This window comes from Rhopalosiphum padi, chromosome 4, assembly GCF_020882245.1.
Source record: "Rhopalosiphum padi isolate XX-2018 chromosome 4, ASM2088224v1, whole genome shotgun sequence".
NCBI lineage: Eukaryota > Metazoa > Arthropoda > Insecta > Hemiptera > Aphididae > Rhopalosiphum > Rhopalosiphum padi.
The window spans coordinates 23,591,328-23,619,051 of NC_083600.1; the positions used below are offsets into that span (position 1 = coordinate 23,591,328).

Here is a 27,724-nt window from a genome sequence, read left to right on the forward strand (position 1 = left end):
AATGTTTTTAAACTATAACAAAATAATAAATATCGTTATTACTTATTCATAATGTAAATATGTACCAAATTTTGTAAAAATGTGAACTTAAATGTATCTTATATTTATACTATAAACTATATGCTTATATAGTTTTTAGATTTTTTGGTTTTAATATGAACTACTTATGAGAGACTTTTTATTGCATTTTTATGCATCAGCTATAAAAATTAAACATTATACAAATTTTCAATTGCAATAAAACAGTTTAAAAATGACCAATTTATTAACTGCAGTAAATAAAAATGATTGAAAATTTCAAATTTCTAATAATAACTCAAAAAAGTTGAAATATTTAAAAAATTATATTATCCATAGAAAATGATCATATTATTTTATATATCAATTTGGAGAAAATTTCCTTTATTGTTTATTAATTTTTAATTTTATTAAAACACCCGGTTTTCCTTTTTTAAGACACTTTTTATATTATTAAACACTAAAAAGACCACAGTATACTAAATTAATAAACTTTTAACTATTTAAATAATTATCTATAAATTTTAAAGTTCTCCAAACTTAATTTGAATAAATGAATAATTATTATTGTTAAAGGGTCATGCTAGAAAAATTACTGTATAAACCTATATACGTGGTAATTCTCAATTGACGTGACAATAATAAATAATAATAACTATACATAATGCACATAATAATATGAGTGTATATGAGTGTATATGTGTCGCTGATTTTAGAATTTTAATACAACGATATACATATATTATTATATTATTTATATTATAGAAACATTAAATATTTATAAATTTTTGCATAATATTATAATGTTCATACATCATCCTTGTTTTTATAATGATATATAATATATTAATATTTTATAACTTATATAGTATACTCCTATTAGTCATTATTCATTATACTAATTATTCAGTAATTAATTAAAATAGTTTGAAGTTAGCACAAATAAAAACACATTTTGAAAATTACTGATATGTATACAAAAATAATATAAATTTTACTAATGGGAGATTGTGTCGGGGCCGATAAAGCAAAATATTGCTAATAACACTGCTATTATACGTACATATTATTATTCAACGTATAGTGAATGTAGCCATGTAGGAAATTAACTTTATTTGTCGGTCAAAAACTCAAAACTATTTATCGAGAAATTATTGTGCGCACCTACGATATATCTTCGTTCGTTCATTCGACGATATAGATTGCGAGGAAAAAAATTAATTTTGAAGTTAATGAATATTGAATATATTTTAAGTGCATATACATATATTGAGATTTTTAAGTAAATACTAGAATCTAGAAGTCCTCAATCCTATTCCTACTAATTATTACTCTTATGAGTGATGAGTTATGAGTTATATTCATTAAAAATTATTCATTATCATAAAAAATACTCACGACACTCTACAGTGTACTCATATATCCATAGGACCGTAGGCCTCCTATCATGTCTGTCCTCGTCTTACAAAAATACCGCATGGTGCATATTATAGGAAATTTACATTCAGCAGACCATAATGTCTGCTATTCAAGTGAATTAACCTATAATTAAATTTAAAAGTAAGAGTGTTATTTAGGGAATCTTTACAATATTAAAATACTCATAAACCGCATTAAAATTTAAATATCAATAAAAATATATTTCATTCTGTAGATTATATATTTACCTTTAAATATAATAATAAGTCAATTCATATTTTAATTAGCTATTAACAACGCAAAATTGGTTCTGCTAAATGGCCTAAATGCAAATTCACTTAATGTTGTAGATACGGGTTAAAATGCTGTCATTAATTCGTTAAGATAAACCTATATTATTATTGATATTATACTATTGAATTTTGATTTTAATTATTTTTTACAGAAAGAATATTTTTTTTTAATTTTTACATAAGTAATATTTAGCTAATTTCAGCATTGGATTAATTGCTTAACCATAACTATTTCCATTCTTTAGAACTGAAGAGAAGACAAGGGTAATCTAAAAATACATAAAGAAATGTTTACCTCTGGCTCTACTCATTCATCCATCGGTCTAAACTTAAATCGTTGCAGTGACTTGTGATTACTATAAACCATTTGTCGGTTGTATCCATAATGGCAATATTAGTCGATTTATATTATCGATTAAAATCATAGCTTTAACTTCATATAATACGATTTCACATTCACATTTCAAAAATGGGGGTAGTTATAGATAGAAATTGGATCTAATTTGTACTGTAGAGAAATCAGAAATTCTCAGTATTTTTTTTTTATAATCAAAACAAAAATAAGGAAAAATGGTAACTTTTTTAAGGTTACTTTTAAGATACTTGCAATTTTCACCAAATATTAAGATTATTAGTTTTTATTTATGATATTCTTTTAAAAATATTTTAACTATTTTTGAGCTGCTTATAATTTTTTTATTCTAAATATGTTGATTATTAGTAGAAATTTGGTAGAAATTTGTGAAAATCACAAATGTTTTCATAAGTTGTTAATTTCTTAATTAGCAAGATACATTTGTCGACAGTTTATGCTTAAATTCGATTACATTACTGTTTGTAATGGGTAATCAATAACAACATTGATAGAAATACAAGTTTCAGATAAAAATCGAAAAAATTAAGCGAATATTTTTGTTGGCATGAAGCCATGAACTGATCTTTAACGAAAAACATTTGAGCTGTTATATATTATACGATGTAGTATATACCTAGAATTTTATTTAACAAATCGCCTGAAATTAGAAATGTACGATATGAGAATGTTTTATATAAAGTAAATTTATTTCCGAATACTTATTTAACTTTTATAAACGTAAGTTTAAATTGTAGTGCACCTAGCTACTGCACATACTTCATACCATAATTTGTTTTTAATTGATTCAGACCTTTTTTGATAACGACATTGTATTATCTAACAACGGACGACGATTTTAATGGCACTTATTAAACAAGAAATTGAAATAAAATCATTTACTGTATCTTAGTTTTTACAACTTTTTGATCACTATTGCAACTGTTACTAAGATTTATGTACAGTGATATTATTTCCTTTCCACTCTGCTGGTAAAATTGTTTTCAAATATTCTCACAAAAATTAAAAAAATTAAAATCTTATGGTTGAAGTTATTTTAAAATATTCATTTTATAATAGTTAAATATTTTAGTGGTTGGTTTGAAAGATTATTTTTCATATCATTGGTTAGTGATAATATAGGTATAGAATAGATGTATAATAATTAATAATTAATAGGTTAGAAATAAATCATATTATAACAAATGATATTATAATACATTTATATTTTACAATTAATTTAAATAGGTACTAAAGTACCTATTTGAAATAAGCAGAATTAGGTACCACCTACTTAGTTATTTGTAAAATATAAAAGATGAATAGTTAATACTTAATAGTAATAGTTACCTGTACACATGATGGAACCGCCATTTAAGATACTTTATAATTTATATGTTATATTATTTTGTACAAAATATAATAAAATGAAAATTATACAACTACCTAGATATTTTACTACTATAATTTTATAAATTTAATAAAAAAAAGTGGGCAAGTGGGTATCGCTTTAGTGCTTTACTGTATAGTAAAGATGGAGAGTAGGTCACTGGTCACTATAATGGATGTGTTAAATTTGAATGCAATGACGGGTATCATTGTATACGAAAAACGATTCTGAACGGAGATAATTTGTCAGTCAATGATAATTAGTTGGATATATTATATTATTACCTATATTTAAATTGTAATATATCGTTATTTTACGCGATTTCGTACAAAATTAAATTCTATATTATACGCTCATAAAATGTTTTCTATATTGACAATGGAATTTTTTTTTACAGTTACTTGAAGGAAAACTTATGGATAACCTAGTATTGGATTTTTGAACCTTAAGTATAAATCACAAAAATTTTATGAATTTTCAACTTAAAATTCTTTGCAAATCTTCGTGATTTTGATATATTTTGTAAACATTTGAACTTTAAATGCTTATAAACAAAAATTGTGACTAACGATTTTTGATTTTTTTTTACTACGATAAGTACAACTTATAATAAACCTTATATTAAATTTTAAAGATTTTTTGGATAGCCAAATTTTTTTTATCGGCATTTTAAGAAAAAAAACTTAGAAAAGTCGAAAATTTAAATTGTCTATAAGTAGCTTAAAAAAGGTCAAAATATTTTGAAAATTTAATCGCAAATACATAACCATAATATAAACATTTGGTGAAAATTTCAAGTATTTACAATGATTCTTTTTTGAGCTACAGGAAAATAAAAAAATCGATTTTGTCGAAAAATGGTTATGCGTAAAAATTCCCGTTTTTCCGTAATTTTTTCAGGGTTTTTCCCGACGCTTTTGAAAACTATTGGAAATTTTTTACTTTGACCCCCAAAGTACCAACTAGATGAATTTTCCTTTTCAAAGATCAAAAATCGAAGCATTATTACTCAGTGGCGGCTCGTGGTATGGTGCACAGGAGCACGTGAACCACCCAAAAAAATTATATAAAAAATTATTATATGCCATAATAACATAATAAAACACACATCATTGTAAAATCAATACATTCATCACTCCGTTCAGAATCTAAAATTTAATTTATATATTATGTAATAAAATCAAGTGAGTATGAAATATTTTATACACTAATATTAAAAAAAAAATCCATATAAAGCCGAAGTTTGAATAACATGATGAAATCTTCATCATGAACATGGACCAACAACCAAAGTAACCGCACGGTGTGTCGGTTAATGATGAAGAAAAGTGAAATCTATAGATGGAGGTATCATTGGTAACCACGGTATACCATAATAATATAACAAGTAATACCTGTTATCAACCACATTGTCCAGCCAATTAAGATATACATACTAGTATACTACTACTACTAATACTCGTAAGCACTACAGGCCATAGTGACACTTGGCTTCCAAATCAATTCTTCTCCACTCGTCTCGTTCTTTAGCCGCACTTCTCCAGTTCCGTATTACCCATCTGTAGTTGTAAGTCCTTCTTTACTTCGTCTATCCGTCTATTCCTTGGTTGTCCTTGTCTTCTGGTTCCTTCCATACTACATAGGTAAATAGTAAATACACGACGATGCACGATGACGCGGTTTCAATACAATTTTTAAAAAATTTTTTTAACAACCCTCGTAATCGATAGTCATTACTCACTAGAATACGCGTAAGCAGCCTCTGGTTTCAGGGGCAGCAAGAAATTAATTCAGCCCATTTTTCAAATTCACCATTAAAGCCGGCACATATATATAGTTTTACTTTTTTTACTATTGGGTATCAAAATTAAAATTGTATTGGTTATTTGTTTTTTTGGATAAAAAGTTATACAGTAAGATACTAAGCCACAAAAAATGTATTTTTGGCTTATGAAAAAAAATCATTTGTGGAAATATAACTTTACCGAGGCCCATTATTTAATATTAGCTGGTCCCAGTAGCCCCAAAGAAAGTCCAGTGGTAGCATATGCTGCTTCTGCTGCCCCCGTGAGCACGCCTATGGTCACTAGTCGGTACTCGGAACGATACTGTCGATATCTACTTCGATCACGATGTAACGATGATTAGTTATTTGTTTATTACACCTTACAGCAGGCTTTAGATTGGTTAAATATATACTCAAAACTCAACGAACAAGTTTCAAAACAACATGCCCACCCACCCACTAACTAAATTTACTAGGACCAAGCAAATATTTTTAGATTCTTCTTTAAATAAATTTTTCATTCACTTTTACAATTAAATGATATGGATACACTTATTTTTTACTTGAATCTTGTATTATGAATTATGATTAATAAATCTATTCAACTTAAAACATTTTTCCCCATTTTTGGGGCACGAACAATCGCTCCTAGTATTCTTATAACAAGCCACCACTGAATAGGTACCTAACTACATAAATAAGATATATAAAGCTACACCGTAGCTTTATGGATGTAGGCTTGTAGCTCATAAACGCAAAATTTAACCTAAACGCAACCCAAAAGCACAAAAATAAATAACCCACAAGCGCAAAAAAATATTACCTTTTTAATAACCCATAAGCGCAAATCAATTTTTAAAAAAAATGGTAGGTATTTAATTAAAATCATAGTTATTATTAATATTAAATTAAGTATTTAGTGATATTGAAATTAGTTCAAAAAATCAAAAAGTCAGTAATAAAAATGTGAAACCCGAAAGTACAAATCAACCTTTTTTTTACCCCAGAACTACATTTCTCAGTATTCTCATCCTCTTCAACATCTATCCCCTTCTCTTCATTTTCTATAAAATATTAGATATTTATTGTACTGTATTATTTTAATATATTAATTCACAAAGTGTTCCGAAAATTATTATTTTAGAAGTTATACCTGTTTCAAATTCGCGGTTAGGTATTAAATTCTGAAATAGTACGTATTATAATATCGATAGTAATAAATAATATTATGTGTAATTTAAAACAAAAGATTCAATTTGTTTAAAAAATATATTAAAATGTAATACAAATTTGAAATTTGTGTCCCTTTATGATTAGTGTCCGGGGCATGGGCTTCGGATCCTCTCCCCCCTAGATCCGGTACTGGCTGAATCCATAAATATTAGATTCAAAGTTTTTTACAAATGACAATAATAATTAATTAAAAATGAACAGAATTATAATAATTAACCTAACCTAATTAATGTACCACCAAGTTTTATAAAAAAAAATGAAGGAAAATAAAGAAAAAATAATATGTAATAAAATGTCAGATTATGTAGTTTTTAAAAAATATTAGTTAATTTACATAAGTAAGTATTAATTTTATTAATTAATTTTTGACTATATACTATATTACAAAGATATTTTTATATGATATTTATGTTAAGTGTTATTTTAAAATGTCCTTACTTTCAGGTGGTAATTATTGATAAATAACATACTGAATAAAATAATTTTGAATGACATTTTAAATTAATTATCATACTTACTTGAAGACTTATAGTATGATAATTAGGCATAATATGAGATAATATGTAGAACAATGATTTTTTTTATAAGATATCCATAGATATGGAAAAATATAGATTTTATTATTTGAAATACTTATTATGGTAACCAAATACCATTGTTATAAGAATAATATTGTAATCTGTTTCTAACATGACCCAATATTACATGTTAAGTATGTTAAAAAAAGTGATGGTACTATGTTCAATTTAAAGTATATCAATATAATCCATTATTAAATACTATAATATAAAGGAAGGATATTATAATATTAATATTTTAATACTTATTAAATATGTCATTTTAAGAAATATATTTTTATTAAATATATTGATCCTCTATGGATTGAACTAAAAAATCAAAATTTTAAAAGCTTATATATATATAAAAATTGCTTACAATATAAAAATAAAAAATAAATTAGGAAGCTTCAGTCGTAGGGGTAGGACTTAAAGGAGGGGATGGAGTGTCTATTTCTATTACTACTCCTTGTTCAGAACTGGTAACAGCTTGTTGTGGCTGTACTTGAGCTTGTGGTTTTAAATCAACTACAGCGACTGGCTGTATAGCACCAGCTGCTTGGGCTTCATTTTCCTGTTTATCTTTTTCTGTTGGCGGTTCTTCATCATCACTTATTGTCAAATCGATAAAAGATGACTTTAAGTTTTCAGATTCTTGGGGTTTGGAACTTTCAGGGCTAGGTTCTGTTTTGGGCTCAATGCATTTTTCATCGTCACTATCTAAATCCACAGAATCAATAGGTTTTACTTTAGTTTCAGGAGTACTATTGGTGGTTTTTGTCTCTTTATTTTCTTCATAAACTATCCATGTACCATCAGCCAAAATTTCAATTTCTTTGGTGCAGTATTTAAGAGTTGGACTTGAAACAACTTCCAAAAAATAATTTTCTATTTGTATATCATCATACAAACAAGGCTTATTGCAAGTTGGGCACATCCAAGTTGGCTTTTTTTCATTCATTAAAATAAATGTACTAGCATCAAAACACTGTAAATGATCACAGTGTATAGACTTAGCTGGTATTTTCATTCTCATTTTACCCAATGGACACACTAAAGAAAAACGATAAGATGTGGTTGCCAAATCTGGGTCAACATCCGCTAACTTTTTAATAATATAATTTTTGGTCTCTTCTGCACTTCTTCCTCCTTTATCTTGAAGTTTTTTTATTAAAATATCTGATGTTAATTTCTTTACAAGATACATTGCCATAACGTAATTTTTTCCATCAGGGGACCAATTTACAGTTATTGTGTTGCTAACGATTGGAGAAAGTTTAACAAGTTGAGTGCAATTGATTGGTCTTGCAGTTCTTCTAGATTCAGTTCCTGGTCGAGTATTAGGAGCAGTAGGTGGTAATGGACATGCTTTCATCCCAAGTCGTATATGTAATCCAAGAGGCATATAATCTGGCGACTCATTAGACACAGGCTCTACTAATTGACAAATTCGAATCTGGAATTGATAAAGATAATCATTTTTTCCATGAGAAATATCACGATTCATAGCAACAAAATTGGCTTGTTCAACTGACAGAACAAGTTTGAATGTAGCTTCTTTCATACCTGAAATAAAATAGATAAATATAAATACATTTAAAAAAATGATCATAAAATATTGCTACCTCTAGGAACATTTTGTAATGTACATCTGTCCAAGCCAGAAAGAAGAGTTGGCTTAATAACTTCGTCAATAACTTCATAAAATGGTAATTTTTTGAACTTGATTTGAGCTACAGTTTCAAGAGATGGGACGTAAGAATTGTTTCCACTAGTTGATGTTTTCATATTATCAAATCCCAATGTATCTTGCGTTATTACAATATTCACTTGATGATTTGACGGTATTTGGGTTGATACTATAGTACGAGGTCCAGATGACTGATAACTGCCAGATATATACTGAATATTATTATTAGCCATAGTGTTTCCAGGAATAGAATTTGCTCCAATGTGGTTACCATACATGCCTCTTTGCATTTGGGGCATAACTTGAGGTAATCCAGCACGTGCCGTCATATGCATTGATTGTTGAGGATATTGTGGTGGTTGGTACATTCTTTGTTGTGGGTTTTGCATCTGACCCATAGATATCATCTGCCTCTGTTGTTGATTTTGCAATAAACTGCGCATCATAATATCATTATTAGGCATATCAGTTTGCACGGAACGATATATTTCATATATTTTTGCTATATATGCTGCATAGTTCATGTTAGCTGGTCTAGACCTTAACAAATCAATTGCCCGTTCTTTTAGTTCGGATTTTCGACCTGCTTTATTTCGACCAAAAGCTGCCAATAATGCTTGCAAATCATTAGTCCGGAAACTATTCAGCATATTTCTATAACCTTCATCAGAAGATGAATAATTACTCAAATTATTCATTGTCACTAAAAAAAATAAAAATATTTTCTGTTAAATTTATAATTTGTAATGATCACATAATAAAAATAAATACATAATCTTTAAAATATGGTTTGTTATATCTGTAACCCTTTTGGATTTATGATAAATTATTAAAATCTTGGTAACCAGATAAAATCTTGTAAGGGGTAACAACAATTTGAAAGCTCATCCCAGGACTAGATGTCTAAAAAGGCTTATATAAACAAACCTAGATTAGTTAATGAGTTACACTTTTCTTCAAGCTTACTAAAATACCATAAAAAAATGAATTAATAGTGACACGTCACATGCTACTCAATATTTTCTCTGCTACATGGAAAACCAATGAATTATTAATACATATAATATGTGGGTCCTTATTTCTGTTACCTACGTTAAGTTTAGGCATAAAATGTTTAAGCGGTGGTAGGATAATAACTAATAAGTTTTTGTGAACCTATTTTCCTCATTTGAGTTTACCATGTTTATATTTCATGCGAGCAGTTTTGGCGTGTTTGCATTTACATTCATCTACCTACAGTTTGACGTTGAGATTTAAATATTTCATATTATTCTTTATCAGTTGTCAACAGACTGAATGGCATATCAATCAAACACTGCTCAATTTCTTGATGTTCGATAATGGCACATTTACATTTATTATAGGCTTTTTGGGGTTTAGAATTTGAAGTCATAAATACATGTTTCAAACAATTGTACTTATAAGTTGAGTTTTAATGTAACTATTATAATGCAAACAGAATTTGGACAAGTAAAATCATGATTAAATAAAAACATGTGATTAAAAAGAAAATGTATCAATGAAGTTGGTATGGTAACATTATCATATTATGCATTGGTTGCTAGGGATAACTTAAGAACTTTAATACAAAATTAATCAGAAAAAAAAAATTGATATTTTACCTAATTTTAATAAACTCACTTAAAATTCAATATTTATTTCAATCTCTACTCCATAGTCAATACAAAATCTATAACTGCTATTAAAATTATAATTTCTTTTATAATGGATTGATTATATTATGTAATATACTGTAATTAATATTCTTTGTTTTCACTTTTTGAAATAATTGTTGAGCTATCTTAGTTTTAATACTAGAAGTTGCAAATAAATAAAGATAAAATTCATGGAATAGCTATCCTCCTTTTTAGAGACTAAATTCTATGATAAAAAGAATTAAAAAAAAAAAAAAAAAAAAAAACAATTAAATAAATTTACATTACTATTTAATATTTTTTTTATACAAACAACAGGTTAAAATGTATTATTTTGTTCTTTTGGTAGACAAATTGAAATTTTGATTTTAAGTTTTAAGATAGTTATAATTTTGAATGTTTATAGATAATATATTATAATATATTTTCAGATGTACAGTAGAACCTCAATTATCCGAACCTCCGTTATACAAACTGCAATTAGTGTATCCGAAAGTTTGTGAGACTTGTCTGCAGAAAAGCGCGTAGCAGTTCATCGTCAAATAAAAATCGATAATTTTGTCAAAAAAATATAATAAACATTATATTATGTTCCTATGAATGTAATGTATTTTTAATAATGTCATCTATGTAATTCTAATAAAATATTTATAATAATAATAATAATAATAATAATAAATATGTATGTACATAATATAAAATATTTAACTGTTAAAAAAATATTTTTTTTATATTTTCCAATATCTGAACTTTTGTTCAATAATCAAGGTTCTACTGTACGTATAAAAAGGGGATAATTTTTGTTTTCTATGTACATAAAATTGTTGTACATTCATTGTTATAAATATTAAAAGCTTACAGTCGAAAATCACTGTTATATTCTTCATAACTGTCATTTTTCAAAAAGTGTTTTGGTATCAATTCTTTTCTTCTAACTAAGTAACGGGTAATTTAACTTTTAGAATATTTTCTTTAATCTTTACGAGGAATAAATGTTTGACACATTAATTGCTATTTATTTTATTTGTTATTTATTACCTATTACAAATTCCTCTAGTTATTGCAATACCATACTTGTTTAAAATAAAAAGTTGACTGGGTAATGAGGACATCATTCCATATTTGTTGTCTCCGTCTTATAACAATATAACAAATTTGATTTCAGCATAATCCATTTTATGTTGTTAGCTTTAATATTATTAAAATATTATATTGAGCTAGGTATTATCAAACTCAAAGCTAAGAGCATTGTTAAAGGCATAACATAGACTAATTCATATCTAAATTTTAAAATGAGATGATCATTTTAAAGTTTTGATATTTTACATGGCTACACAACTAAGTTAAAATTAAAATACATATCAATAAAAGCCTACGTGATGCCCTAGATAATTTTCTTACCACTAAGTCGAATAAGTAAATTTACGCAAACTATTAAAGAAAACTGCAACAAATTGATTGTTGTGAATTCAAATTTTTATGGTGTACGTTAGTAAGCCGAAAAGAACATAAGCAAATACGACGTCCTCTTATTTAAATTTACAGTGGTATTACAAACAATAACTATATACAGTAACCATGAAAAATAAATAACTATTTTAATTTCAATAATCGTAACTATGTATTGGTAGCTAACAGATGGACGGACTCAAAGAGAATATAAGATGTTATAAACTTAAATTTTAAAAAACAAGCATAGGCGACAAAACAACATTTATGCCTTAATGCCATGATTTCAAAAATTATATTGAAATATTAAGAAAGTACGAAACAATTACCTGTAATATTATGGTTTTTTCTTTAAATTGAGTTATACGTCAAAATTAATTTGAGCAATCTACGACGTTAGTGACAGTCGTCGAATCTTAGCATCACGCGCCGATTACCATGTGTACATGTCGCTTCACAACACAAATTGGTTTTGGACGTTTAGGTGAGATAGTGCGGTACCGAGAAAAGTGTGGAGAACGAAACCGCGGTTATAGCAGTGTTACTGAACGCTGAAGTAAACGTGAAAAATAAAAACCGTTCGTTTTACGTTTGCCGAATGACGATGAATAACAATCATCGATCATCAGCCAAAAATCAATAACAATTTAACAGTCAGAAATCAGAATGACGCTTTAGACCGTAAGTTAGTATGAGAGTCGATAGTCGAGAGGGTCGAGAGGGACGCTTTGTAATGGTTGTAACACTTGTGACTTGTAAATCATTGGGTGATGTTATCAGATATTCTGATGCCACCATAGGTAGATATATTTTAAAGAAAAACGTATTATTATGTATAGTCTATGGAGGCTACCTTATAATTCTAGTATCCGACAACAGTGTAGCACTGTAGTCTGTAGTCCCGGCATCCCGTCCCATCCCGTAAAACCAGTCCTGTCGACGAGTACGATAATTTCACGGCTAAACGAACGTGCACAGAAACGGCAAAAAATCCTAACCAACGGAATTGTTATTTATTATGCACACATGTCACTATCTAGCGGAGTAATGTTTCTAATATTAACAAAGGAACTCATACTATTTTTTTATAGTGTCCAGTAGCGCCAGTAGCGGTAGGTATCAATGGTATCATTGTATCAACATTAACTAATTTAACTATCAAGAATTCAAGACTTCAAGAGTACCCCGCGTTTGCTCGTCATTGAGTAGGTCATTATTAAAAATGGGTGTAACAAATACAAATTCGAATTCAATGTTCTATAATATTTGATGACAAATCAATAATCAATGAATTTGATGAACAACTTACTAAGAATTTTGTATTAAAAATTGTCTTAACCACTAATATAAATATTTTGTGAAATATTCAAGTCTATACAATTATTGAATTACGACACAAAAACAAAATCGACTGTTTTGAAAATTTTGTATTGCCTAACAATTCCTGTTTTTCTTTAACTTGTTTCTGTTCTTTTACTGATTAGGTATTTTATGAAATACTGTACATTTTTACTCATTCTATGTATCAAACAAATCCATTTTGCTACCAAAAACTGTCACTGAAATTGAAAATCGAAGCATTATTTGTACTATTAAATAAATCACAGTCGAACGGAATAGAAATCATTGTAATTTGTAATTATTTATTTCCCCACCAAAATCTAAAACAAGTAAAAATTGCGTCAAAAGTTATAAAAACATAAGTATTTTTTTAAATAAAATTTAATTTTCAATTGAACACTTTTAGTAAATCATAATTTTTTGATTTTTTTATCTCAATAGTCATTATATGATCACCCGTTTTCCGCCCTGACACCGGGCACCGCGGTAATGCATCGTCGTAGCCGGTGCACGCACTGCAGCGCGTCGCTGGTTCGCTCACCAACGTCCGTCACTCCGTCGAGGCATCCACAGTCGACTACACCTACAAAATAATACTACGACTGTACGAGTACGACGACGAGTGACGACCGCAGCACAACCGGACCCACCATTGCCGCTGCCACCAACTGCAACAGTAGCCATTTACCTAGTCGCCGCAGCTATTCCATCACTCGGCCATTTTGATTGTCGTTTTCGCCGCGATTCGACAGGCCAGTCGTTTAACCAGTGTGTGTGTTCTGCGGCCGTTCAGCGCGCGACGCACTCCGTTACCAAGGGCTCCCGCGGACCATCGTCATCGGGCGGTCCGATAATAACAGTCACACTGGGACCCATGTTTTAGCCCCGGTCCGGTTTTGCGTGTGAGCAACGGGCCCTCAGTGCCCTACTATTGCCGCCTAACCACCAGAGTTCGGCCCCGGTTAATACAGACACCATCGGGAAACGTACCCAAGAGGTGAGCGAACTAGTGTCCTCGCTCGCACTGGGTGACGGACCTATTTATTTATTTTTTATAATAATATATTATGAGGTAAAGGACGACGACGCGGACACACACCGGCAATCGTGTCCGTATACACCGTGCTCGTGGCACGCACGATTCGCCGCCAGTCGTCGTGTGGTGTGTGTGTGTGTCATTTCGCTATCGTTGTTATTAATTATTATTTTCTTATGACGATGGTTATAATAATTATAATAATAATAATAATATGATGTCGAAATATATATCATAATAATATATTATTAACTATTATAATATTATGCATTATAATAACAATAATAATAATATAAATAATTTATTTGTGCATTTTATCTTCTTCTTTATTCAATTAGTTTTCAGCGAAAAAAAATAATGAGTATTTTTTTTATCGACGACTTTTTTTAACTTAATTCAAGCCGAGAGTACATTTAGATATACCGGATATCCAATTAAATTTGTTTTTTTTTTTTACTTTAATCAGTTAGTTTGTGTCGTGAAAGTCTCGTCGATCGCGTGTTGCTCTGTCTTCCGTAAACTTATTCTAAGTATTAAAGTTATGTATTTATCGACAAAAAGTGTGTTCCCGTTATATATTTTGGCACCTCGATATGCTCGCTGCGATGGAAGGTAAGATCTACCAGAAAACAGCGATCTTTGGGTGGGTTGGGCCTCTTTCAGGATAAATGGTCGTTCTACTGATATAATATAAATTTCATAATTTTATTTATTTGTTTAATTTGAAATTTTTCAATGTTCTAATACATAAAGGTTTCATTATAAGTTCAGGATTATATTTTTAGACAAATTTCACCTATGCTTCTTATCCTGAACTTTATAGTATTCATAATTTTAAACATAGAATTTTCTAATGGGAATTATGTATGCTTAGGAGCGGTGTATTTAACGTGCACAAATGGAATCAGACAATTCTACAAATTCTGATGACTCGCAATCAAATAACTCAAGCCCATCTGCATCACCAGAAACTGTAACTAGAGAGCAATCTGTCAGCGGTTCACCTTCAGCATCCAGTCATAATTCTGCCCCACAAAGCCCCGACAATAATAGTTCTGGGTCTCAAAGCATAGATAATGCAATACAAAGTCCAGAACAGGATAATGATGATGATGAAGATGATGATGATCCTCAGTCACCTGATAGTTCATCATCTAAATCAAAAAGTCCTATTGTCGAACCTTGTAGTCCTGAACATCAACAAAATGATGAGCCACAAAGTCCAAGTTCAGAATCTAGTTCATCGAGTCGTGTATCTTCTACAGCTGGTTCTCCTGACAGAAATAGCCATTCTCGACCGTCATCCAAAGTATCTTCAAGAAGCAATGAATCTGATAAAGAAACAAAAGAACCTCATGATAATTATTTATCGGATGTTTCTGATGAAGACTCAATGGACAATATAAATGATGATAATGCTTCCCAAGTAAAAGAAAATTATTTACATAGTTGAATATGTATTATATATTATTTTTTTTTTTTTTACAGAAAAGTGCAAAAGAATGGAAAAGTGATAATGATACTCATTCTCCTTCGAAAGAAATTGTTATTCCAGTTAATGGTCATAACAATGTGGATGCTAAGATTGAGCCTAATGTAGTTAATGACCCTGAAGAACCTTTAGACTTCGAAGCTGAAGATGGAGAAGATGGGGAATGCGATGAACCAAAGCCAGTTAAAGACGAGACTGAGGTTGAAGAAGAAAAAGAACCTGAAGAACTCGAAGAAGGTGAAGTTTCTGATGAAGGTGAACATCGGCCAGAAGAGACAGAACCCAGGCCGATATGTCGATTTTACTCGAGAGGTCAATGTACATGGGGTGCAAGCTGTCGGTGAGTAATATGCTGATAAAAATATTAAAAGCCCTAAATAAATCTATCAAGAATGATCTATTTAGATTTTTACATCCGGGCGTTGCTGACAAAGGCAATTATTCAATGTTTGAAATGGTACGCCCAATACCACCACCTGGTAGTTTACCATCGTTTTATCCAAATGATTCTTATCGAACACATGAAAGAACTTTGGTAAATATTGTTTTTAGTTAATCTTTTTTTAAAATATAACATCAGCATAAGGGAGTTATATTGATTAGATTCCTGGAGGTCCGATTGCACCAATAAAAAAAGATGATATACCACCTGTTGAAACTGCTTGGGAAAGAGGATTACGTCAAGCTAAAGAGGTAAAGAGAATACTTTTATTCATAATATGAAACTGTAGAATAGTAATTAAATGAAAAAATAATTCTCAAATTAAATATTTATATTGCATAATATTAGATACTTAAAAAGTCTAATAAAAAAAAAGAAACTGATATTGACTTTGAAGAAAAAAAAATGAACTTAACATCAAATCAAGAAGAAGTAGAAAAAGAAAATGATTACTATGCGCAGCGTCCAACAAGTCCAACTGCTTCACCTGCACTAAGCCCTCCTATAGAAAGATTGTTAGTAAAAAAAAAAAAAAAAATTAAGTTATTTTATTTTATTTATTTATTTTTTTTTTATAATAGCAAACCTGATTTAGAAGCTCGGCATCATAGGGGTCCTCTTCCAGATGCTTATGTGGATGAATTTATGCCACCACAAGTAGATTTTTACCATCATCGACCAGAATTTTGGCCTCCCCATCATGGTCGTCCTTTACCACATTTTCCTCCTGGACATCCAATTGATTTTCATGCTCCTCCACGAAGAAATCCATATTATCCATATCCACCACCTGAACCTTATTATCATCCAGGTTTGAAACCTCACCATCGAGGTTTGCCTCCTAAGTACCCTCCTAATAGAGAAGTAATAATGCAGCGCTCTGAAAAATCATACAGGTATGATATTTTATTTATTTAAATTTTTTTATAACTATATATAAATATAATAAATTAATTGTAGTCCTCAACCTTCTGGTCATCGTAATAGAAGAGATAGGTCATCAAGTCGACCACGAAGAGGAGATGATTGGTCTGATCCATGGATGAGATCTAAATCACCTGGAGGTCGATCTAAACTTAGAGGAAGAAAGAAGTCTTATTCTTCTCATTCTTCATTCTCATCATCGAGGTACTAAATAATTTTAATATTTTATCTACTAAATGACATTTTATAGTAATGTTAACAGATCCAGCAGTAGTTCAAGTAACTCAAGTTATAGCTCACGTAGTCGTTCAAGAGGTAGATCTAATTCAATTACAAAAAATAGGAAGAAAGCACCTCCATTGTCATTTAAAACATCTCCTGGTCGTAAAACTAGTAGAAAGCCAGGTAATTATTGTTACATTAATTCTTTAAATAACTAGGTTTAAAAAATTTGCTTAAATTCTTAGTTGATAACATATTTTATACTTAGTAATCAGTATATTTTAGTTATTATATTGTTTTGGTATATATTTTAGCATATTGACATTGTTTACTGATGTTCATGTATGAATTAAAGTTTAAAGTAGATAATTGTTGTTAATTTGTGTTAAATGATATATTTTTTAGATTTATCAAATAACTAATTTACTAAGTTTAAGTTCAAAATAAATCCTAGCATTTAATAAATAATAACTAAAGTTATATTTCATATTCATTGTTTATTTTACAAGTATTGTTTTTATATTTATAGTAAATATAAAACCAAAATAATATTTTGCAAAAATAATTGTCTCGTGCGTTTGTTATATTAATTTAAAATGCTATTTTAATTAATATTAGTGTTTTTTAATAATTGTATACATGCCATCACTAATTTTTATTTTAGAGAGAAATCCTTCTCCAGATGCATTTGACAAAAAACCAATGAGTCGATCAATGAATCCCCCAGTGCCAACTAATAGATGGTCTGTTTCTCCAACTAATACACCAGCTTCTATACAGCCTGTACAGAGGTAGACTATATTTTTTACTGTATATTTTTATAAAATATTATATTATAACATTATTTTAGAGCCAGACAAATGCCAATGCCACCTAGGTTTGCAGTAAATAAATCAAGCGGAGTTAAGTCTCCAGCTACTACTCATACCTCTTCATCTTCATCAAGCAGTGAATCAGCCTCTGGATCAGGTTCTTCAGAATCTTCTGACTCGAGTGGTTCAGAATCTTCATCTGAAGGAGGAAGTCCAAAACAAAAAAAACTAGGATTGTCTCCCAATAAATTGCTTAAAAAAAAAGTATATATAAACATACAAGATAATTGTAAATATTTATGTAATTATCAATATTGTTTAGATGCAGAAAGCAGAAATGAAATTAAATAAGAAGAAAATGGCAGCTCCAATCGTCCCTCCAGTTAAAAAAGGTAAAATATATATATATATATTAAAAGTTCAAGAATTAAATTATAGCTATTTTAACATTTTTTAGAAAAATCAATTTCTCAAGGAAAAAAGAGATCATTAGAATCCGATAATGATGATACTAAAAGTTCTTCTCCTCCAAGAGTAAGTACTTTCATATTATGCAACATTTTAGAATACTTCATCTGCATGTATAGTCATAATTCATAAATGTAAACATAGAAATGCATTCAGCATAACCAATTTTTGCATTATTAACTTTAATTTTAAAGTAAATTACCTATTATCAAACTTAGGTATAAATATTACTTAGAACACCTCAAGCATTTATAGACATTTCAATTTTAAAAAGACTTAAATATTGTTTACATTGTAGTATAAAAACTAAATACAATCCCGCATAAATTTAGTACAATTTGAATGTTTCCATGTAAATATTACATAATATAAGGTAAATTAAAGCCTATGAGTTTTCCCAGTGTTGCTTATGACTATGTATAATATACCTAATTTATAGGTGGATGATGCTGTGATGGGCACTGGTAGCCCATAAGATATTTGAATATATAACAACATACAATATTTTCCAAATTTTAATATAATAAATTTACTATTTACTAATACTAAATTATATATTATTTCTAAATAAAATATAATAAAAGTATAATATAATATTTTGTTGAGTAGACAATTAATAATAAATGTTGATTAAGAATCTATTTTTTGGCTATTGGTTTTATAATCTTTAACAGTAAAAGAACTTTTTTTATATTCATAATCTTATTAAACAATTGTACTAACAAAATTGTTTGTTTTACATTAAGTAGGGTATAAGGTATATTTTAAATCATTTTTATACCTAATAAAATCATCTAATTAGTATTTAGTAATTTTTTTTTTAAATCTAAATATTTTTATTATTTTTACTACCTATTGTAATAGTTTTTTGTGCATCAAATCCGTGACCTATTAATAAACATTAAATTATTAAATGCAAAAAAGTTAAAAGTTGTATTAAATCACACTAATAGTTTTTAAGTTGGGTTTTTTAATAGGTATTTAAATCAAATAATAGTTTTATTAAGATAAACATTATTTTTTTATAGAAGAAAGGAGGAGCAGCACCATCAAGACGAGAAGAGTTGTTAAAACAACTGAAGGCTGTAGAAGATGCCATTGCTCGGAAAAAGTCCAAAGTAGCATTGTAAATAATTTAACTTATTTAAACAATATTAATTCTCGACTTAATAGTTGATAATTCTATATTATGTATATAGTTTTAAGTACATTAGTATTTTAACATTAAATGATTTTTATCTCATATACATATAATTTAAAAAAACAAAATATTTTAATCTTAAATTATGTTGTATGTGAGATTGTCAATTTTTTTTATATATAAATATATATGACAATATTAATGATATAATTAAAAAAAATTTGAAAAAAATGAATGATTTGAGTGTTTTAAGTCGAGGTTACATTCCAAATGCTCTTCTCCATATTAATAATTTGAGTTCAATCGGAGAATCTAAGTTTTAAATATTTGTGTTTCTAAAATTAGAATATATACTCGACTTATATGTTTATCTTAAATGTATTTTATTTTATAATTGTTGTTCTTTTATTGACAAATTGAAATGTTGAATTATTTAAATGTACAACAAAACTGTTAATTGGTAAAACTGAAATATATCTTATAATTTCTAATATTGTGTAACATCAAACAATAATTGCATAACACCTACAAGTATTAAGGTTGAAGTGTATGAGAAACTTTATAGATATTCAAAGAAAATGTATTTTGTTGTGTTGCAAATTCAACCCTAATCTCTGTCTATATAGTCGCTGCCTGAAGAATCCATAGAATTCTATTTCTTTAGTAAAATTTTTCCTCACAATGTTGTATTTCATGACTTACTGACTAGCAGCTTAAATATATTGTAATTAATGTTCTGTAAACCTATCTCTCTTTTTAACAAAACAATGGTTTTAAGATAGACGTAATTTTTAGTTTTCTACTAACATTAAATATAAATTACAATAGTTCACTTTAGAATTTTAGATGTTCCATTTAAAAGAACCTCAGTTTGTAATATTCAAACACTGTTAAGATGATGTTGAATCTTCTAATGATATGCTGACCTTAGCTAAAGATGATAATATCTTTATTCATAATTTTAAACCACCACAGAAAATGTGTTTCTACAGAAAATTTTGCCCTTTTCAACGTTACTTCCAAATTGAACAGCCTGGTATGAAAAAAAAATAAACTAATAGAAGTTTTATCTGTTTTTTCTATTGATGATTACTAAAACCATACATGTTTGGTATATTTTTATTATGTATTTCAATATTACAATAATAATACATAATATATTGTTATGTAATGTAATAATGTTACCAAATTTCGTTTCGTAGATACGATAACTTATACAGATAAATAAATAAACGATTGTGGTGTGCATTGAGTAGCCTATGTACGACTCCTTTTAATCATAATTCAACCGTATTCTTTAGACCATTAGTACTACCTCGCTAGGATAGTGGGAAGGACTATACATTAATTTTGAAATTTTTTTTTAATAGACATAAATTGGCATTATTATAATAATCAAGAATATAATACAAACCATTAAATTTATTTCCATGTGAGAAAAAATTTGAAAATCAGTCGTGTAGTAGTTATGGCTTTCTTAGATGTATTTTGGTCCTATTGTTTATAAAAAATAAATATCATGATAACCGGTTAGCGTGTTGTATATTACATAAATTAAAATGAATGATTAATTTTCAGTATTCGAATACCAAAAAAAATTTTAAACAGTAAAAATGTTATGCGATCTTTTTTTTATTTATTTATTATTACAGGAGATGCGAATAGACAAAACGCTGTTGGATGGACTTATACATACACCTTTGGATAAAAAAATCAGTCATGACCTGAAAGAGTCGATAGTTAATGTTTACAAGGATTATATTAATTACAGTTAGAAATTCTTGAATTTGTCAAAATCATAATAATAATTGAAAATTATATGTATTTATAATCAATAAAAATAAAAATAAACTAATTTATGACATCATGACACCATGAGGTAAGACAAAAACTACTAATTTTCAAATGAAAAATAAATCGAATCCAAATTCGTAGTGATAGTTAATATCTTTACATGTTTTTGAAAGAAAAAAAACCAATCATTCTTTACTTATCGTATTATACTAGGGTCTAGGATTTGTTCATTAACAAAGAGAAGGCATTTAGCTTATGTTATTTATTTACTAATTGAATTTATAAGTAAAATAAAAGAACAATTTATTAATAACATTTAGAGAAGTTTCATTAAGTAGTGCAGCAGTGTTTAAGAGGACGTCGCGTATAACGATATATACAATGAATATATCAACCATGAGAACACTACATCCTCATGAATATAGATTGTTAAGAAGATTCCTGTCAATGAATTTAATGATATAGTACTAAATATGGGAATAGAGTGCCTAAGGTTGATTAATTAAGTTCTTAGGCCTTGTGCAATGTGCATTCTAGTAAAATATTTTTAGATTGAGTGGAATTTTTAAAAAATGAATCAGAAGGGGGTTCACATTAATGGATGTATTTGAGTGTTTACATGGAAAGTAAAAACAGTTATTAATTGTTGAGATGATTTTTGCACAGTATATGCGAGTAAAAAGTAAAATTAATTGAGTGTTATTCATTAATATGTAAAAGCCATCTGCATAAATTAGCTTTTAGCATAGATTATGAAAATTTATTTTACTTCTCAACATGTTTATAATTTTAAATAATAAATGGAACCCTATTAATTATTATTATCTGATAGTAATGTTAAGATCATCTTTGTACAAAAAGGTGAAGCATGATTAGCACAAGATCGCTTCCCAAAATTGGAATTTGTTACAAATTATAGAGCAAGCTCTAAAAGAAAACAAATATTTCATGTATAACACGTTTTACTTAGTCGCTTGTTTAGGTGAAAAATGTACACCAAAATTAACGGACAGAGTACGGTGATGAGTTGTAATGCCGTTAACCAGACTACCAGGATGTTGGTCTCAATGAGCCGTCTTATCTCCGGCGCTAGCTCGAAATATATTGAGTCCAAATTACTTTTAAGATTGATATCTAGTAGCAAAGAACAAATGATATCTTAGAGTAATATTTGACAAAAAGTCTTAACGAAAATATTGTGTAATAAATAATAATGATTTTAAAATACAACTCGATAGAAACGCAATCTGTGACAAGCAAAAGAACATAACAAACTGGAATTATTTTTCATATCACAGGAAATTATTTATCGTATATTTAGAGAAAAAAAATAACTAGTATTCGGTAGGTAAATTAAATATAATATATTATGATAACATTGATTTATCTTTGATTTGTAATAATTGTATATTATTTAAAATTAATTTTAACAGATAGTTAACAATTAATATTTCATAATTTGGTACATAAATATAAGCACAAACAAATGTCTGTGCAGTGATGTATATATATATATATATATATATATAATATTATAAAGATAATAATATTATGTTTACACTTTAAGTGTTAAAGTACGAAGAAAAAACAATAAATATAATAATATAATTATTACTTTTTTTATTACTAAAATTAGAATCTATATATTTATCTTAAATGTATTTTGTCTTGTATAATTGTTGGTATTATAATCTTATGTTAATTGAAATGTTGAAATAATTAAGTATACAACATAACTAACGGTTAAGAGGTAAAACTAAAACATAACTTTTAATTCCTAATATTGTATAATGAAAAACAATAATTGTTGCGTAACACGCGCGAGTTTAAAGGTTGAAGTGTACGAGGAACTTTTTATCGACGTTCAGAGAAAATGTATTTTGTTGTGTTACAAATTTAACGCTAGTCTCTGTCTATATAGCCGCTGCCTGCAGAATTGGTAGAATTCTATTTCTCTGGTAAAATTCTTCCTCACAATGTCTTTCACAGCTTCGCTGACTAGCGGCTTGAACGCATTGTGATTAACCTTGTTTAATCCCATGTCTCCTGTCAACGAAATCAACGGTTTTAAGATAAACATGGTATTAAGTTTTATTTAAACATTGAATTTAAATTTACCGTAATATACTTGGGACGCTCCTCTGAAGAATCTCGGTATGTAATGTTCGAACACTGTTAAGGTGACGTTGAAATCTTCCAATACGCCGACAACCGCGTACTGTTGTTCCACAGAACGTTTTGCCCTTTCCAAAGCTCCTTCGGAATTGAACGGACTATGGGTAATAAAAAGAAATACAATAAAAACCAATTTTCAAATTTTTATTTGGCACACTATTTTTTAAGAAAACACTAAAACAAACTATTCAGTCGAACGATTACCGAATAATACCCGTTTGACATATATTATAATCTGGATTTTATTGTTCTATGCGTTTCAATCGTACACTAATACTCTGTCGTAGGTACTCTGACTTATTTTTATTTATACTTATCGCAACAACACATAATAAAAGTATATTTTATCATTTAAAATTAATTCATACAGTTTATAATTATTTAAATATTTTGTTAATTCCTAGCAAATAATCACAAATAAGAATCTGATTACTTAAAGATTTTAAAATTATGATTTATAAATGCATTGTGGATCCGTAATGACCTTAATCTTTTTAGTTAGTGTTAGTCTCAATTTTGTTTTATCGACCTACTGCGGCTGCACTATTAGGTTACAATAATATAATATAATCTGCGTATATACCTACGATTTAATTAATTTTAATATCACCAAGTGTGACATTTTTAATTTTTAAAAGTTACTTTCCCAGCTGTATCCATAACATATACGTATGTGACACTAAATGTTCTGCGAAGTACGAATGTGTACCTAATGTACAGCTATAAGCATATTTGAGCTATTACTATTATTGTACGACATACGTTAGATTTGTTAAAACTGTAATAATAATAATACATAAATCTAATATAATAAAATATTATGCGTAAACTATTGTGTTGAATGTGCGTGTAAGGCGTGTAATATTGACAATACATCATCCATAAGTTCCTATCTACATCGATGGTGAATATCTTAGCAGTAAATAAGACGCGTTTACGGTACTGTCCATTATTATTATATATACCCATAACGAACCCGTTTAGTAACGTATAAGGCCGGATTTGTAAAGAACTGTGGGTGGGTACTGCGCTACTACTTAAGCTACCTATTCATTTTTCGTATTCCGAATGCACGTCCGAATAAACAGTCAGAATACAATATTGTTGTAATTCAGAATACGTACATATCGCATAGTGTTGTATCGATAAGCTAAACCCACTTTTCAAATATTAAATCGTTGTGTTTTTAAAATTATGAACAATGAGGCCACAGCTGTGTTAGACGAGATGATTGAAAACTTAAAACGTCAATATAGTGAATCAGAAACACGTCTTATTACTACCTATAAACTATAATACGCGTATAGCGACGAGCCGACGAGTCCGAGCAGTATAAAAATGTAGTTGACTAAGCAGTTAAGATCGCGCAGATATATACCTACGTCATATATATATATATATGACTTATGTATGTGCAATTCTATAGGTATCAAAAATGTTTTTGTTCGGGATAAATTAAGATTACCCAAAAAGCCAAAACTGAACTCTGGAATATACTTTGATTACATATAAATGTGAATATTTCTATAAATACCGTACGTGGCGTATGTACCTAATCGAACGAGTGTACGACAAGTATAAAATAAATACCTAATCGAAATAGTTATAAAACGATGGAAAATAGCTCCTCGGGTAAGCAGGTAACGTTTGCCCAACTAATTGTTAGCGGTTTCACCGCAGAAGGCCAGAAGATCTATAATAATTGCCTTACGTCTATATAATTTTATAATCTTATATTATTAGCTGTAATATATAGAGTATAGTAAAAATACTAAAAATAATTTAATAATCATGTGCATATAGCGTAATAACATTATAATAGTTCAACTAGAGACGGCCGAGACCAAGTTCGTCGATGTCTGATGTTTGAACACTAACCGTCTGGAAGTCATAATATTTATTACTATTTATTATTCCTAATCGTTAAATTATTGACGTTAGTTATTAATTATTAGTTATTAGGTACGCTACAGTTCAAATTGGTAAATAATGCATCGAGACTCGACACTCGAACACTAATACACTATATTGTAAATAGCCAAATAGGTAGCGCCTATAAACAGGTTATAAATTATAATATAGACACTATTATACTATTATTATGCATACAAGGTAATTTTGTTGAAGCTTATTAAATAAACTCGTTTTCTAGAAAAATATTAACAGTTTTGGAAATATTTTTTTACACGATTTGAAGTACCTAATTAGGCACTTGTTACAAAATGTATAATACATTTTATTTTTCGTTTATATAAATTTTAAGTTATTACTGTTTTGAATAACAAATTTTTATTTAATTTATTTCAAAACAATATTTGTCTGCGTATTTCAATACATAAAAGTGAAATTTTAAAAGAGATATTTAATATATATACCTAACTTTTAAGTTCTTATAACAATGGCTATAGGATTTTAATAACCTACAAATCACAATATTGAACAAATTACTTATATAGGTAGAGTATTTTTATGTTCTATGGACCATAATATACAACAATTTAAACCTAAAAATAAAAATAAAAATATTCAACGCTCAAAAGCTGATTCAATCACGCACCGTAACACATTTTAATTAAGAGGCGAATTTCAAAAGTCGATCCAGCTTGAAATACACGGGAGAAAATTTTTTAAAAAACATTTTATATAGGTATTATGTAAATATAAAATAAAACATAAGAATTACTGAACTTTAATAAAACTATTTAAATGCTCTTAAAACTAGACAGAAAAATACAATTTACAATTTTAAACTCCCTGATGTCTAAATCGGATATTATATTATACTTTGAAGTTTCAATACTGTGTTATAGATAATAGTTTTTTAAAAAATGCATTAAAATTCTAGCACTTCAGATAATAACTATAATTAATTTCTTACTATATAATTAAAAATTAATTTTTTATATTGAAATCAGTTAGAAAAAATGTTGTATCGACATATTAAAAGTTAAAAATACATGTTGTCAAAAGTCAGATTGACAGTGTCAGTCAAATAATTAAACATTTAAAAAATAGTAGGAAAATAATTATTTTATTTTGAAAATTTTGATTTGTAATAATTTTGAAATTCAAATGATCTAAAATAAATGTTTCCATTCGTTAATTCATTTCGATAAAATACGAGTTATCTTTTAAAATTATCTCCTTATAGTTGTATTATATTTTATATAATATATTATTATTATTATACACAGTAGCTGCAGTCGCTACAGAGGTAGGATGCGTAAGTATATACTATATAGACGATGTACGAATTATGAGTACCTTTATGTAGGCAGTTACATATCTATCTCGTACACTACATTATCCATCACAATCATTTTGTATCGAGGGACATTTATCAGAAATCGTGTGTGAAAATAAATAATACTAGAAAGTTTTGTCGGAGAGAGTATATCCTAGGTAACTACCTCTAGCTATGTGTTATAATAATAATATATTATATTTTATGGCATGTCATATACTTGATTATATTATATTAGTCCATAATAGTGCATTACCAGCTACAGTATTAGTAGTTATTGGAGTTGTAGTTTCTTGTATGTATAAATATTATATTATATGTGAATGCTGCGGGATCGTGCAGTAAACGTGAACCGAAATTAAAGTTATTCGTCATTACCTACATATAGTACGTTGCCGCAAAAATATCAAACACCCTGTCGCGGTTTATCGGACGTCGCGTCGGCGTACAATAAATAATAATAATGTAGTTGTAATAATAATCCCACCTACAGAGAATTATTTTATTATAATCACGAACGATTTTGTCCGTGTTGCACGAAATTTAAGAAATTCTCATTATTAAGGTACCTACGATAATATATCAAACTGATAGCCAAACAACTTCTATTGACCTACTACATATGATGTATACCAATTCATGTACAATATATAAAAAATTAAACTTAACTTAGAAGTGAGTAAGTGACATATGATTCAAATACTTAATCAAAACTTGATTAAATATTGATGATTTTTATAGAATAGATTACATTATTATCGAGAAATTCAAATTTATACATTCCAACATAA

The 27,724-nt window shown here is 28.3% G+C and overlaps 3 protein-coding genes across 7 annotated transcripts in view; 1 reads left to right on the plus strand and 2 right to left on the minus strand.

Moving 5' to 3' along the window:
• Positions 1-7,326: 7,326 nt before the first annotated feature.
• LOC132930731 (E3 SUMO-protein ligase PIAS2-like) lies at positions 7,327-12,607 on the minus strand. The gene is made up of 3 exons (XM_060996764.1): positions 12,172-12,607; positions 8,674-9,441; positions 7,327-8,614 (listed from the first exon to the last, which is right to left on the minus strand). Exons 2-3 carry the CDS (start codon positions 9,434-9,436, stop codon positions 7,449-7,451), a joined length of 1,929 nt encoding a protein of 642 aa, XP_060852747.1. The 5' UTR covers positions 9,437-9,441; positions 12,172-12,607; the 3' UTR covers positions 7,327-7,448.
• A 1,065-nt stretch (positions 12,608-13,672) lies between these two features.
• On the plus strand, positions 13,673-21,590 carry LOC132930730 (zinc finger CCCH domain-containing protein 18). Of its 5 annotated transcripts, XM_060996760.1 has the most exons (16): positions 13,674-14,180; positions 14,686-14,831; positions 15,094-15,645; positions 15,708-16,051; positions 16,117-16,246; positions 16,315-16,404; positions 16,502-16,668; positions 16,735-17,049; positions 17,114-17,281; positions 17,328-17,482; positions 17,964-18,090; positions 18,150-18,375; positions 18,434-18,503; positions 18,569-18,645; positions 19,608-19,705; positions 21,373-21,590. In XM_060996760.1, exons 3-16 carry the CDS (start codon positions 15,118-15,120, stop codon positions 21,383-21,385), a joined length of 2,508 nt encoding a protein of 835 aa, XP_060852743.1. In that variant the 5' UTR covers positions 13,674-14,180; positions 14,686-14,831; positions 15,094-15,117; the 3' UTR covers positions 21,386-21,590. The 5 variants fall into 5 exon arrangements, with proteins under 5 accessions (XP_060852742.1, XP_060852743.1, XP_060852744.1 ...); XM_060996759.1 differs by lacking the exon at positions 14,686-14,831 and having other exon boundaries at positions 13,673-14,180; XM_060996762.1 differs by lacking the exon at positions 14,686-14,831 and having other exon boundaries at positions 13,676-14,180; positions 17,340-17,482.
• Positions 21,591-22,929: 1,339 nt separating this feature from the next.
• LOC132930733 (heparan sulfate 2-O-sulfotransferase pipe) overlaps positions 22,930-27,724 on the minus strand; it is a 28,938-nt gene continuing 24,143 nt past the window's right edge. The window contains exons 9-10 of the mRNA XM_060996765.1: positions 23,633-23,787; positions 22,930-23,560 (exon numbers count right to left, since the gene is read on the minus strand). Coding sequence (XP_060852748.1) covers positions 23,403-23,560; positions 23,633-23,787 — 313 coding nt within the window. The 3' untranslated portion in view covers positions 22,930-23,402. The remainder of the gene's footprint in view (positions 23,561-23,632; positions 23,788-27,724) is intronic.